A 16408-nucleotide genomic window follows, 5' to 3' on the forward strand; every position below is an offset into this window, starting at 1 on the left:
ATGGGATTCAAATTTTTCGAGGTGCTTTAGTTATCTGTATCAATTAGGGTGGCACAATGGTGCAGCGGTAGAGTTGCTGACATGACTTGTTCGATCCTGACTATGGGTGCTGTGTGTACGGAGTTTGTATGTTCTCCCTGTGACTGAATGGGTTTCCTCCGGGTGCTCCGTTTCCTCCCACATTCCACACTGTATCTCTAAACTAAACTAGAGGTATTGGGGAATTTAAATCAATCTAAGTATTAGCAGTTCTGATACTGACATGAGTTAAATGCTACAAAAACAAGCTCATTATCTATATTAAAAGGTAAGTACTGTCTTACGGAGATTTGGCCTAAATGTGACTCCAGCCCCAGATCAATGCGACTGACTCTTAACTGACCCTGTACTGGCCCAGTGAGACATTGCATGTATAGATTGCTGCAGTTTACTAACATGTGGTTCAGCACCACTTTCTCAAGGAAAGTCAACCTTGTCTGCAGTGATCACATCTTGTGAATAAACAAAATCCTGACAGAGAAAGCATGAGAACAAATTCAAATGGGCTGGCAATTTTGGAGGAAATAGTCAGTTGAGTTTATTTTAGTGGAACTTACTTTAAGCATACTACAAGGATTTGTTTGCGGGAAGAAATAGGAATCTCAGACAGAATTTAGGATATGATTTGGATTTGACCCCATTTAAAATATCAATATCACGAATCACAGTGGCAATGAAGATGGAAAGAGGAAAGTTGGGCAGGGGAAAAGCCTTGATGTCACTTTATTTTGTAATATATGTTTGAAAAAATAGTTATTTTGTCCAAATGAAGGATTTGACTTCCAACCTTTGTTCCAAGAGAGGCTTTATTGCCCGAAGAACTCAAACTGAAACAGTGAAAATTGAAAATTAATATTCCCAGTGTATTAAAAGTATGTTGGAGGAAGAGCATGTGGCTACTGAAGAGCTTCTATTTGCCATTGTGTCTTAAGTGGTTCAATCTGGAGGTCCTGGAGAATTTCTACTTGCTATTGTAACTTAGTATTCTGTCCAGGTCTGAACTTAGACCAGTCCTAGTTTCACAGAAGCTTGCAATAGAATTCATTTATCTTTGCGATTGGCTTAGGAAAGAGTCTGACATGACTGCCATTCATGTCAAAATGATATTAGTATGGCAAGTCGCTGATTTTTCTTTCACTAAAAATGGCCGAGTTAAGCCCTTTTGATAGGGTCTAACACCTTAGCTTATGAGAGGTCCGTTCAGTAGTCTGATGACAACAGGGAAGAAGCTATTCTTGAATCTGATGGTACGTGCATTCAAGCTTTTGTAACTTCTGCCCGATGAGAAAGGGGAGAAGGAGGAGTTTGAAGAAGGGTTTGAATTGAATTGAATTGAATTGAATCCTTTATTTGTCATTCAGACCTTTCGGTCTGAACGAAATGCTGTTGCCTGCAGCCATACATGTAATAATAACAAAACACAATAAACACAAATTAACATCCACCACAGTGAGTTCACCAAACACCTCCTCACTGTGATGGAGGCAAAAGTCTTAGAGTTACTGTCTCTTCCCTCCTCTTCTCCCTCTGCGCCGAGGGATACCCCACCGGGCGATGGCGGCCCGGGGGGTGGTCGAAGCTGCCCGCAGCTGTTGCAACGGGTGCTCCGGAAAACAGGCACCAGCCTGTGCCCTGCGAGCTCCCGACATTGTCCTCCACCGGCCCGCGGCCGAGCCCAGGATCCAGGTCGCCGCCGCCTCAGCCGCTGTAGCACCGTTCTCCGCTCCGCACCGGGCCGCCCACAAGGCAGCGTCTCAGCCCCGCACCGGGCTGCTCACACGGGAGCACCTTCCAGCCAGTAGCCGGTCCGCCCACAAGGCAGCGTCTCAGCCCCGCACCGGGCTGCCCCCACGGAAGCACCTTCCAGCCGGTAGCCGTGCCGGCCGCACAGGAGTGTCTCAGCTCCGCACCGTTCGCCCTCACCGGAGCGCCGAGTCGTGCCGCTACCCGGACATCGCCACAGCTCGAAGACAGCCAGCCTCGCGTTGGTGAGTCCTGGCTGGCTCTACCTCCGGACCCTCGAGGTCGGTCGCAGGTTGGAGGCCGCCAGCTCCGCCATTAGGCCTCAGCGCAGACGGGGGAAGAGAAGGGGGATACGACAGAAAAGTCGCATTCCCCCGAAGGGAGAGACAGAAAGCTCTGTTTCACCCTCCCCCCACACACATAACACCACCTAATAACCAAAAAAATTACTAAACTAGACAAAAAAAAACGACATAAAAAGTAAAAACAGACAGACTGCAGGCGAGCCACAGCTGTATCACAGCGCCGCCACTTCCGGAAATGTCACCCATCCTTCTTTCCCGAGATGCTGCCTGTTTGTCCAGCTAAGTTACTCCAACATTTTGTGTCTATCTTTGGTGTAAACTAGCATCTGCAGTTCCTTCTTACACAGGAGCAGTTACTTGGTGACTATAAAACAGCAGCATAGCAGACCATTGTAGTGCTGTCCCTTCACTAGTTAGCAGTCCACAGGCATCTAGTACTGTGCTGCCTAACTGGATGTTGAGAAATCAATCATCCTGTACAACTTGAGATTTGATGCAGGGTCCTAAAATTCATTAATTCCAAAAGCAGCTCAAAAATCTCTCTGTACATGTTCCCTGCTACAAAGTCCCCACTGGCAGTCAACTCTCATTTATACTAATCCTACATTAATTCCATTTTTTATGGGACTGTTGATGTAATTGATGGAATTTGGTTACATGCCCAAGAGGCATTGGCTTAGGATCGTCCAGTTACAGTTCACAAACTCACATCTGATCTTATTCTGGCACCAGATGCACACCTAGTGACATCAAAAATCTTTATAAAGTTGCCATCAATCTCAGTTGGCCTGAGGATTGACAATTCAATTCAATTCAACTTTATTGTCATTGCACAGATACAAGTATGGGTACAACGAAATGCAGTTTAGCATCTGTTTGTAGTAATAGTGCAATATAGAAATAAAAATACAGAGTAAGCAAACAATGTGGACGGAGAGACTGGAGAAATCTATCGGCGGGACTCCGAGTTCAGCAATGTGATAGTGTTGTTGAAGAAGCTGTTCCTCATCCTTAGTAATAATAGTAATAACTCCGTACTGGAGAACCAAGAAGTGGACCTTTACCGAGGCAGGAGAATTTATAATGAGTAATAATGAAATGCCAGAGGAATGAAACAATTGCTTTGCAACTGCTTTCTTAGAAGAAGATATATAAAGCCTACTGGATATATTAGATAATCAAGGGTCTAGAGAGAATGTACTCCATTTAGTCATGCAGCAAATGTGAAGGAGAAATGTACTTAGCGAGTCAAGTACATGTATTTTGATGGAGTTGGTGCTAGGAAGAATGGTATCACAGCATCTTCCTTATTCATCAGCGCATCCAACCAGGTTCTTGATTTCATCTTAAAGATAGATCTCTACCAAGACAACTCTAATATAAAAGCGGCACTTTTGTCCGTTGGAGGTCTTATACTTCAAGATTTCTTATACTAAAAGAAAAAGATTGAGGATGCTGTAAGTCTGAAATTAAAGAATAAAACACTAAAAATACTCAGCAGGTAGGCAGTACCTGTAGAAAGAGAGTTAATGTTTCATTTTTGATTATTTTTAATTGGAACAGTTATATAGAGCCTTTAACATGGTAAAATAACCCAAGTCTTTCAGATTCAGAAGTGTGATTGCTACAGCAAAGTCACAATAAAAAATGTAGGAGTTTTAGAGATTTGTGATAGTTAAATAGATGAATTAAACAGAAAAGGTGTTATTTTACAAGCATCTGTCATAATAAGAGAGATACGGTGACATTTTCTTGAAAAGTTTAATCTGATGATTTTAATCTTAGCAATACAGGTTATAGAAATTATTGTTGCCAGTGTTAATAATAAAATAAGAAATTACTTTATCTGCAATTTTAATGGCGGCAGAAGTCCTTTATTTAAAATTGGCTAATTCCCCTGATTTAAGGTTTCACAGGATGGTATTTGACATTCATCTATTAATGTTACAAACACAAATTTGCCTTCATCACTGCAGTAAGAGTCCATTGCTTTACCCAATAAAATAATGCCAGATACATATATTTATTCCATCTGAAACTGCAACACACACTTTTGTATAGAAACACCTCGAGTGTCTTTGTTGGAAGTTGAATGTAATTTTATATTTCAGGAGAATTTGGTACAATCCACAGTCCGTCCACCACCATCAAAGATTCAGAATCAGATCGGTTACGTAGAGCTTCAGATGGAAAGTCACGTGGAAGAGGCAGGAGAAACAATAACCCCTCTCCTCCCCCAGACAGTGACCTTGAGGTACGAGTGATTATATGGATGCCATTAAAAGTAAATAAAACATTGAAATGACGTACGAGTACTAATAAATGCTGCACAGCCTAATATAATTATGAAAGCCTGCAGCTGATAATGAAAGATTTGAATGGCTTAAAACCTTTTTGTTTTTAACAGTAACAGTTTATCGTATTGATTTTTTTTAAATGTTAATTCTCTTGATAGATGATCTGTTAAATGAAAGAATTAGTTAATGTAGTGCAATCTGGAAACCGCCAAGCATTAAGCTACCATCACCTGTAAGCATTACCTCATTTGATGAGTGGCTTAGCAATAGATTAGGCTGGTCTCAGACTTTCACTTTAAGTCTTTTGGTGAGCAATGCAGAACCCTGGGTCATGACACAGTAGCACTTAACAATAATTCCCCGAGGTTTCATGTTTATTGGTTGAGGTATCATTTTTCAATATGCAGAGGGCAACATTGATTTCTCTGTTTTTTCACAGCGAGTGTTCATATGGGACCTGGATGAAACTATCATTGTTTTTCACTCTTTGCTCACAGGGTCCTATGCCAATAGATATGGACGGGTGAGTATCAAACAAAATAGCTGCAGATGTTCAAATTGTTTTTTGCTAAAGAATGTGCTGTTTAACATTGAGAAATGTGACAGATGTTAGATGTTATTGAAAATTTGTTACAGCTTTAATCTTTGAAATCAGTTTCATTATTACATATGATAGCCATGTTTTTTCTGATACATTTAAAAAGAATTCCTAAGAAGTAATGAATTATACATGACAACTTTCTTCTCATACTGAATTCCTGTGTGATATTTGAGCAAATGTTTTGTGCTCATTTTAAAATGATTGTTATATAGAACTACTTTTCTCATTGATTTAACACTACAAAAATAATATTATATTGGAAATGAAAATGGGAAACGTAGATGTAATGAATTTAATTTGGAGAACTTTACATCAAAGCCTGGGATGCCTATTCCTTTGTCATATTTAATGTCCAGTCTTTTACTGGGTGTCCATCCAGTATTATACTTATTATGATTTTGCCTAAGGATACGGTTAAGGATAGCACCACTGCTATCTCTCCAACTGAGATTAGGATTAGAGTAAGGAACTTTTTGGGTTGAATAGCTTGTGATTGGATGATGGTAGGGTAATTCACAAGAGCGTGGTATGATCACAGTTGTACATTGCTTACTTCTTGCAATATTTAGTTTTATCAACATAAATGGATTCACATTTTAGAGCAAGCGTTAATACTTACCCATTTTGCATTGTTGTACTGATTTAAGGATCGTTTACGCACCACATTTTAAAGTGCATCATTAAAAAATATTTGAATGGCTCATAAATATGTCTGTTTATACAGAAAAAAATTGCTACAGCTGTTTCATCAACAGAATCCAAAGTAAATAATCTAATAACCATTGGAGGAAGGAACTGGCGATGCTGGTTTATAACAAAAACAGACACAAAACGTTGGAGTCAGCGTTGAACTCAGCGGGTCAGGCAGCATCTCTGGAGAAAATGAACAGGTGACATTTTGGATCAGAATCTAAAGAATGGTTCTGACCTGAAACATCACCTAATCCTTTATCTCCAGAGATGCTGCTGGACATGCTGAGTTACTCCAGCATTGTAAGAAGTAGAATGAGCAGACTGACAAAAACGTGCTGGTTCCTAATAGGATAAAGACATTAAATGAGAAGGTGAAAGTGCAATTGAATAAATGATTTGTGATGATTGAGTCTGAGGATGGGTCCTAACTCGAAAAGTTATCTTTTCAGGCCCTCCACAGATTCCGCCTGACATGCTGAGTTCCTCAAGCACTTCTTTTTTTGCAAATGATTTTGTAATTAGTTTCATTGTTGAATGGAGAGTTAACAGCTTATTAAACGGTAACTTGAACGTGTTGTTATTTTTCCACTGGTCACTGAAGAAGCAGAATTGGGAAGAGACAGGAATGGAAAGGGATAAAAATAAGTTATGTAGTAAGGATTTGGAGAGGAGAAAGAAAGAAGCAGAAGGATGGGCACAAAATGCTGGAGTAACTCAGCGGGACAGGCAGCATCTTTGGAGAGAAGGAATGGGTGACGCACCCTTGGGCTTGGTCCAAAGCAGCATTTCAAATACTGGATAGCTCGGGAAACTAATAAGAGAATTTAGTTTTCACGATTTATCAGTTGATTAATTTGTTTATGATTTAAGTCCAAACTCTGTGTGTTTGAAAATCCAGAGATCAGCCATTAATGTTTTGAGATTTGAATCTTCTTTGAATCACTGTCAACAACCATAACTGACTTACAAATTTGGTACAACTTTAGTATGGAAAGTGTGCCTCTTTTTAATACTTACAGGAAGAGCAGCAAATATAAGTACTGGAGGTAGAAGGGGTTTATTTATTCTGAGAGTTGTGGGAACCAGCAGTCCGTCTGCACCCATTTGGTTAGCGTTGTCCTTTCCTTACACACGTTGGTTTAAATTTCTGCCCGCTAATAGGCATAAAGCAGGAGACGAATGAAAATTAGTGGGAGATTCTCGGATCAGAGGCCATAGACTCTGAATAAAAGGTCGTACCTTTAGAAAGGTGGAGGAATTTCTTTAGTCATGGGGTGGTGAATCTGTTGAATTCATTGCTCAGACTGTGGAGGCTGTGTCAATGGATATTTTTTAAATGGAGATTGCAGATTCTTGATTAGTAAGGATGTCAGAGGTTATGGGGAGAGGACAGGAGAATGGGGTTGAGAGGGAAAGATAGATCAGTAATGGTTGAATGATGGAGTAGACTTGATGGGCCACATAGCCTGATTCTGCTCCTATAACTTAGGAAAATCATGAATTTCAAAAAACTATGCATGTTTGTTTTCTCAATGCTAGAGAATGCTATAATTATATATAATGTGGATTCCAATACACCAGACTTGAGTTGCCTAGCCAAACCACTTTTTGAATAATCTTACTTGACAAGTTATTTATTGTCAAGCCCACTGCAGGTGTGTATAGCTAATATTGCAAAGGTATGCGCAAATGTAAACCAAAGTGGAATTCAACACCTTTGATAGCTTTAGCCCCCAAAACTGATTGAGTCTCAATTGAAATACCTGGAGAGCTCAGGCAACTGGATCATCCTATCACAACCAGAGAGCAGTGCTGAACTACTATCTACCTCTTTGGTGAACCTCAGACTATCCTTGATTGGATGGCTTTACTGGCTTTACCTTGCACTAAACATTATTCTCTTATCATGTATCTATACATTGTAAATTGCTCAAATGTAATCATGTATTGTCTTTCTGCTGACTGGATAGAACACAACAAAAAATTTTCACTGTACCTTGGTGCACGTGACAATAAACGAAACTGAGAACTATTCAACAGTTTTGTTGATAATCAACAATACTGCAGCATACTACAGGTGGCACAGTGGCGTAGCAATAGAGCTACTGCCTCACAGCAACAGAGACCCAGGTTCGATCCTGACTACGAGTGCTTGTCTGTACCTTCTCCCTGTGACCTGCGTGGGTTTTCTCCAAGATGTTTTGTTTCCTCCCATGCTATAAAGGCATACAGCTTTGTAGGCTTGGTATAACGTTCAAACTCCATACAGGCAGCACCCATAGTCGGGATCGAACCCGGGTCTCTGGCGCTGCAAGTGCTGTAAGGCAGCAACTCTATCGCTGCGCCACTGCATACTGTATACCTATAAAAGTTCAATAGAAAATTTAACGACCTACTGAAGTTCCTCAATCTTCCAGAAAATAAAGTTTTTTGTTGAGCTTTCTTTGTGATTGCATCAATGTGCTACGCCCAGGATATGAGCTTCGGAGAACTTGAAGCTGTTGACACTCTCCACCACCATCTTGTCGACGAAGGCAGGTTCATGGATCCCCAGCTTTCCTTTCCTAAAGTTAACAATCAGCTCTTTGGTCATGGTAATGTTGAGAGCAAGATTATTGATCTGGCACTATTCGATCAGATTATCAATCTCCCTCCTGTACTCTGATCCATAGTTAACATTCATCAATCAATAGTGACATGCATCGTTGGCGAGTTTAAAGATGATTTATGAGTTGTCCTTAAATACAGGAGAGGTGCCAGAAGACTGGAGGGTGGCAAATGTTGTGCTTCTTTTCAAGAAGGCCTTCAGGAAAAACACTGGGAACTATAGGCCGATGAGCCTAACATCTGTAGTTGGAAAGTTACTAGAGAGTATTCTGAGGGATAGGTTATACAGGTATTTGGATGGGCAAGGGCTGATTAAGGAGAGTCAGCATGGTTATGTATGTGGGAGGTCGTGTCTCACAAATCTGATTGGGTTTTTTGAAGACGTGACCAAAAAGGTCGATGAGGGCAGAGCTGTAGATGTTGTGTACATGGACTTCAGTAAGGCATTTGACAAGGTTCCGCATGGTAGGCTGCTCTGGAAGGTTAGATCGCATGGGATCCAAGGAGAGGTAGCTGAAAGGATAGCAAATTGGCTCCACGGAAGGAAGGAGAGGGTGATGGTGGAAGGTTGCATCTTGGACTGGAGACCTGTGACTAGTGATGTGCCTTAGGGTTCAGTGCTGGGCCCAGTACTGTTTATCATCTACATCAATGATTTGGATGAGAACATACAGGGCAAGATTAGCAAATTTGCTGATGATACAAAAGTGTGTAGTTATGCAGATAATGAAGATGGTTGTGAAAGATTGCAGCAGGATCTGGATCGATTGGCCTGCTAGGCTGAAGAATGGTTGATGAAATTTAATACAGAGAAGTGTGAGGTGTTGCATTCAGGGATGTTTAACAAGGGCAGGACCTACACAGTGAATGGTAGGCCTCTGGGAGTGTTGTAGAGCAGAGGTATCTAGGAGTGCAAGTGCATGGTTACTTGAAGGTCGAGTCGCAGGTAGATAAGGTGGTCAAAAAGGCTTTTGGCACAATGGCCTATCGAGTATAGAAGTTGGGAGATCATGTTGCAGTTGTATAAGACATTGGTGAGTGCATCTAGAATGCTGTTTTCAGTTCTGGGCACCATGTTGTAGGAAAGATATTGTCAAGCTTGAAAGGGTTCAGAGAAGATTTACGAGAATGTTGCAAGGGCTAGGGGGTGTGAGCTATAGGGAAAGGTTGAGTAGGCTGGGTCTCTGTTCCGTGGAGCACAGGAGGATGAGGGGTGATCTTATAAAGGTGTACAAGATCATGAGAGGAATAGATGGGGTTGATGCACAGAGTTTCTTGCCCTGAGTAGGGGAATCTAGGACCATAGGTTCAAGATGAAGGGGAAAAGATTTAGCAGTAAACTGAGGGGTAACTTTTTCACACACAGGGTTGTGGGTGTATGGAACAAGCTGCCAGATGTAGTTGAGGCTGGGACTATCCCAACGTTAAAGAAGGTATTCAAGAAGGAACTGCAGATGCTGGAAGATCGAAGGTACACAAAAATGCTGGAGAAACTCAGCGGGTGCAGCTGCATCTATGGAGCGAAGGAAATGGGCGACGTTTCGGGCCGAAACCCTTCTTCAGACTGATGGGGGGTGGGGGGGAGTAGGAAGGAAAAAGGGAGGAGGAGGAGCCCGAGGGCGGGGGGATGGGAGGAGACAGCTCAAGGGTTAAGGAAGGGGAGGAGACAGCAAGGGCTAGCAAAACTGGGAGAATTCAACGTTCATGCCATCCGGACGCAAGCAACCCAGGCGGAATATGAGGTGCTGTTCCTCCAATTTCCGGTGTTGCTCACTCTGGCAATGGAGGAGACCCAGGACAGAGAGGTCGGATTGGGAATGGTTAAAGAAGGTACATGGATAGAACAAGTTTGGGAGGGTATAGACCAAGCGCAGGCAGGTGGGACTAGTGTAGCTGGGATATTGTTGGCCGGTGTGGGCAAGTTGGGCTGAAGGGCCTGTTTCCACACTGTATCACTCTATGACTATGACTGAATGTTGTTGGAGCTGTGCTTGGCTACACACTCGTGGGTATAGAGGGAGTAGAGCAGGGGATTGCGCACACAGCGTTGAAGTACTCCTGTACTAATGATTATCGAAGAGGAAGATAGACACAAAATGCTGGAGTAACTCAGCGGGACGGGGAGCATCTCTGGATAGAGGGAATGGGTGACATTTCGCGTCGAGACCCTTCATCAAAGAGGAAGTATCGTTTCCAATTTGTACTGATTGTAGTCTGCCAATTTGAATGTAGAGAATCCAATTGCACAGGATAGAGCAGAGTCTTGCCTGAGTATTGATAATAGACTCATGGGAGAAAATTCAGTTAAATATTATCAACATCACACCAATCTAACTACTTGCACAAATTCACAGAATAAATTGCATGATAAGTATAGGTAACCGTTCCGAGTCATTGAGGCCATTAATCTATTCCACAAACACGTTTTTGTTTGGTTTAAAATAATAAAAGTCCATTGTGCTCACTCATTAATTACATGCCTTTGTTTTGATGAGAAAGGTATTTGAACCCTTGGCTGACTCTGTGGTATTTATTTACTTTTTGTTAGTCATGCATACTGAGCAAACAGGGACCCAGGAAACTGCAGTCTTTATTTCATTGCCACAGAGGCTTTATTGAAACAAACTACAAAGTCCTACTGGGACTGGGCTTTTTATAAAGAACACAACCGATCTTCTGACAAAATAATCCGAAATAAGATTAAAATAATTTATCACAGTTATGTTTTTATACGCACTTCCCACAAAGTTAAAAAAAAAACCCGACACATCCAGGACATTGGACAATTCAAAAGCAAATATCCCTCTTGTCTTCTTTGTGCACCAGTGCACTATCTGCCTCTGACATAGCCATTGGTGTCCAACCATGTTCCACAATTGCTCCACAATTTTCAGTCACGCAAGCATGGTCTGCATAGTCCGAGTCTCTCTGGCGGATACAGGCCATCGCTGTAACTCTGAAGCCCGCTTCAGGATGACTTCAACTAACCTGCTTTCCTTCTTTTCCCCCTATCAGCCATCTACCTGTCAGCAACTCAACACATCCTGATCACATTTGACAAACTATTCTCAATCAAATGCCCCACATCCAACTAATGGTCACACTCCATTCCCCTGACGTACTTGTTGCCATGCCCGATCAACTGATCCTCGATACCTGATCCTTGCCCTGATTCCTCCACTTGCTAACATGATTCCTGACCTTGCCCATTACCCAACCCCCCCACCCTCCCCTGGGACTCTATACCCTGGGGTGACTTACTATCTTCCCATTAACCCACCCCAGCCCAGCCCTGACATTGACTGATTTCCTTCGTGCACTCTGCACTGTTAAGATCAACTTTAATGTGAGTGTCTCGCTTTCATCTGCGCATTTCATTTTCCACATAATTTATTGGAAAGATTGAATTGCAATGGGATAGATTGTCTCAGAATGAAATTTCCTTATGCTGTTAACTTGTCAGAGTTAGGGACTTTGTCCAAAGACAACAAGATCAAGCTAATTTTCTTGCCTTCTGCAACCAGATAAATGACTAACACTGGCAGTTCTCACACTTCATTGATTGCTGTTTGGAGGAGGATTACGTGAGGGTGATAAGAATTTGGGAATGTGCTCCAGAAATGTTGGTACCTTGAAAAAGACCTGAATAAATCAGTTCTGTAAAAAAATGTTTAAAAAAAAATAATTTCAGCAGCTCATTTTGAAATGCAGGCTTATTCAGTTTAATCCTACATTGTGTATGGCAAAACTGTTAATTTTATATTTGCCATGTAACTACATTAACACAACAGGATAAATGCAATGTTCTTTGAACAACGTCTATTAGCTGTGGGCTGAAAACGATAAATAGGATAAGATTCATCGGCTATATTTATCAGTTAAAATGTGTTGGAAGGAACTGCAGTCGCTGTTTTAAACCGAAGATAGACACAAAAAGCTGGAGGAACCTAGCAGGACAGACAGCATCTCTGGAGAGAAGGAATTGATGACTTTTCGGGTGTAGACTGAAGAAGGGTCGAGACCCGAAACGTCACCCATTTCTTCTCTCCAGAGATGCTGCCTGTCCTGCTGAATTACTCCAGCTTTTTGTGTCTATCTTATGTTTATCAGTTATCTTGATTGGCATCAGCATTTCTTGTACATAAACCTGACGGTTCAAACCAGCTGCATGATGATTGGATTTTGGAGGCTGGGAAAAAGCTGGCAATCTGCAGACAGTACTGATAACTGTGGACAGGTGCAAATGCTATAGAGCAGCTGAAGCCTGACATTTTCTTGCATGATTGCATCTGCAAATTTCCTGTTCAGTTAGTGGTGTATCTAACTATTTAGAGAAAGGGACTTTGTAGCTGATAGGGAATTATACATTTTTTAGTGAGAAAATGCTTTTGGGAAAGATGTTAAGAAAATTTATTAGTCTACAACTTCACATAGGGCATTTTTATTGAGTAAGAAGTTTTGCTGCTCAGAAAATAAGTAAAAGAGTCCTTGTCTTTTTTCCTTATCAGACTATAATACCTATACATTGCAAAATTACAGTGAATAACCATTCCTGTTCTTTAGCATTTTTTGAAGGAGGTGATTCAGAAGGGTAAAATTAAAAATGCATTCAACCAATGTTTTCAGATCTAAAGTTCCATACCAACTTGTCATTTCTTCTTTCACTTAATCCTTACCTCCCTCAAAGGTTTGTTTAGTTCAACCACACCTTTAAAGGCAGTCACATTGAACTGCAAATCCTTATAAACATGTAGGCATTGTCAGCTTTTCCTTAAGCATGTTATTACAACTTTGAATGATTAGATTCCAATTAGAGGCTTTGACAGAAAAAAAAACAAGAGTTTAATTAAGCACATTTTTTTTCTCTCTTGTGCTTAGCAGTACTTAGTTCTCATTGGTTGCACAACAAATTTAGCACCAAGGTATCAGCATAATTACAGTATTTACCAGACCACTCAAAATCCTCGTTTCAGATTGGACCCAATTTTATTCCTTTGCAGCCTTAATTATAAGTGAAACTTCCTTTTAATTGAAGATATCGGAGAAAGCCTTTGAGCTTTTAAATAGAAGCTTTCTTGTTGCTTGGGAAATGTGACCTATGGGAAGAATGAATACATTTAGTGAATGTACAGCTCTTATTTCAAAATCAATCAAAGGAATATTTCAACTGTTTGACCACTAATATATCGCACCAAAGCCACGTTTAATAATTAATTGGACATTTGTATATGATTTTCCCCCTCTATTTCCAATAAAAGGTACATATATTGGTTATGGTGGGGGAAGTGTATTTTGTCAGCAGACTTTCTTAATGAGAGGGCAGTAGCAGGTCAAAAACTTTTTTTTAAGCTGCACTTTGATTGTATTTAATGTCCCAAAATGCACAGGATAGAGCAGATTCAAGAAGGCTTTGATACAGCTGTCCATTACTCACCTTTATAAATGGATTTAGTTTAGTTTAGTTAGACATCGTGTGGAAACAGGCCTTTCGGACCACTGAGTCTGCGTCGACCAGCAATTCCCGTATTCTAACAGTATCCTACACACATGGGACAATTTACAATTTTACCAAATCTTTGGAGTGTGGGAGGAAACCAGAGTTCCCAGAGAAACCCCACGCAGGTCACTGGGAAAGTGTACAAACTCCGTACAAACAGCAACCATAGTCAGAATCGAACCCGCATCTCTGGCGCTGTAAGACAGCAACTCTACTGCTGCAACACTTTGCCACGCTGTTAGAGCGGTTAGAACCAAAGTCATGAAGGTGACTTGGATAGGTTGGGTGAGTGGGCAAATGCATGGCAGATGCAATATAATGTGGATAAATGTGAGGTTATCCACTTTGGTGGCAAGAACAGGAAAGTAGACTATTATCTGAATGGTGGCCGATTAGGAAAAGGGGAGATGCAACGAGACCTGGGTGTCATGGTACACCAGTCATTGAAAGTAGGCATGCAGGTGCAGCAGGCAGTGAAGAAAGCGAATGGTATATTAGCATTCATAGCAAAAGGATTTGAGTATAGGAGCAGGGAGGTTCTACTGCAGTTGTACAGGGCCTTGGTGAGACCACACCTGGAGTATTATGTACAGTTTTGGTCTCCTAATCTGAGGAAAGACATTCTTGCCCTAGAGGGAGTACAGAGAAGTTTCACCAGACTGATTCCTGGGATGGCATCCTGGGATACTCGGCTTGTACTCGCTAGAATTTAGAAGATTGAGGGGGAACTTATAGAAACTTACAACATTCTTAAGGGGTTGGACAGGCTAGATACACGAAGATTGTTCCCGATGTTGGGGAAGTCCATAACAAGGGGACACAGTTTAAGGATAAGGGGGAAGTCTTTTAGGACCGAGATGAGAAAAACATTTTTCACACAGAGAGTGGCGAATCTGTGGAATTCTCTGCCACAGAATGTAGTTGAGGCGATTTCATTGGCTATATTTAAGAGGGAGTCAGATGTGGCCCTTGTGGCTAAAGGGATCAGGGGGTATGGAGAGAAGGCAGGTACAGGATACTGAGTTGGATGATCAGCCATGATCATATTGAATGGCGGTGCAGGCTCGAAGGGCCGAATAGCCTACTCCTGCACCTATTTTCTATGTTTCTATGAGCAAAATGTATTTTTGCAGTGTTTTATCAATGTTGAAATCCATACACCTGCAAAAATACCTACGATCAGGAGGATATTCATTCTAAGTATTGATAAAATAAAAATCCTCAGCCACATTTAAGTGTTGGACAATTTACATAACATTTTATTTCTGCTATACTGCGTTTTTATTGCTCAAACAGTTTGAAAGAGTGTGGAATGCCTGGAGAACATTCGGAACTCTTTGACAGTGTACATTTTCATCACTGAGCCCTCCCTGTGGAGATATCAGAAGGAATAAGTGCCTAAAACAGGAGTGCAGGGATAAAGACCAATAGGATGAGGATTTAGAACCCTTCCCTCCAAGAGTTAACAAACCCAGGATGATATACTGGCGCTTCTCAAAGAAACGGTGCATAAGGAAGTTGAGCTTCTTTCAGGAAGTTGTCATAGGTTTGTGGCAACTTTTGCAACAGATTCTACAACTACCTAACAGAACCAATACAGCCTCTTGCAAATAGGTTAAGTGTAACTTTCAATGTTTCATCTCGCCTGCAGGCTGCCAGAGGGGATTTTGGTAATATTAATCAGTCTATCACTCATAGTCGCAAACAAACAAAAAATTGCATTATATTTTGGGTGATCACATGGTTTTATCTCATAGCCTTTAGGCACATGAAAGCGGTAGAACAGAACGCAAGGGTTTCTGCCAGCTTCAACATGATCCCACCACCAATTACATCTTCCCCTTGCATTTGCAGGCACCGCTCACTTCATGACGGCCTGGTCTGCTTCCCCATGCCCAACCAGCACTCCACATCCCAGAACATCTTTTCCATGGAACTTGCGGAGATGCAACACCTTGCCCTTTCACCTCGTACCTTCCCATCACCCAGAGTCGCAAACAATCGGTCCTGGTGAAGCAACAATTCACTTGCACTTCTTCCAGTCCATCTAGCGTATTCACAATTCACCAGGTGGCCTCCTCTACATTGGAGAAACCAAACACCGATTTCGTAACCGCTTTGCGGAAGGCTTTCAGTTCATAGGGATAGACAATAGACAATAGGTGCAGGAGTAGGCCATTCGACCTTCGAGCCAGCACTGCCATTCACTGTGATCATGGCTGATGATACTGAACCTCTTGTTGCCGACCACTTTCATTTTCAACCCTATTCCCATTCCAACCTGTCTTTGGCTTCTTCCGCTGCTATGGTGAGGACTATGGTAAATCTGGAAAAAAGAACCTTTATCCTCCGTCTATGCCCTTTCAACTCTCTGGAATGAACATTGAATTTTCCCACCTTTTGGTAAACTGCTGTCTCATTGCTTTCCATTATCACGCTCATGTCCCTTTCTCACCCAGTCCCTTTCAGTCTCCTTATCACCTGATCTGTGGGAAAAAGCAAATTGCTAGAGGAACTCAGCGGGTCAAGTAGACAGGTGGGCACAGAGGGATAGTCAATGTTTCAGGTCAAGACTCTCTGTCTCCGTTAAGCTATCTCCAGATAGAGCTTTCTCTTGCACATCATT

The 16408-nt window shown here is 41.6% G+C and overlaps 1 protein-coding gene across 18 annotated transcripts in view; it reads left to right on the forward strand.

Moving 5' to 3' along the window:
* The window catches only part of eya1 (EYA transcriptional coactivator and phosphatase 1), a 155925-nt gene that overhangs the window by 66679 nt on the left and 72838 nt on the right, over positions 1–16408 (forward strand). For all 18 annotated transcript variants that reach the window (XR_004411703.1, XR_004411704.1, XM_033019313.1 and 15 more), the window contains 2 exons: positions 4199–4341; positions 4824–4907. Coding sequence is in view for 16 of the 18 variants with exons in the window: in XM_033019313.1 (XP_032875204.1) it covers positions 4199–4341; positions 4824–4907 (227 nt within the window). In the remaining 2 variants the exon portion in view is untranslated. The remainder of the gene's footprint in view (positions 1–4198; positions 4342–4823; positions 4908–16408) is intronic.

Source organism: Amblyraja radiata, chromosome 4 (genome assembly GCF_010909765.2).
Source record: "Amblyraja radiata isolate CabotCenter1 chromosome 4, sAmbRad1.1.pri, whole genome shotgun sequence".
Taxonomy (NCBI): Eukaryota; Metazoa; Chordata; class Chondrichthyes; order Rajiformes; family Rajidae; genus Amblyraja; species Amblyraja radiata.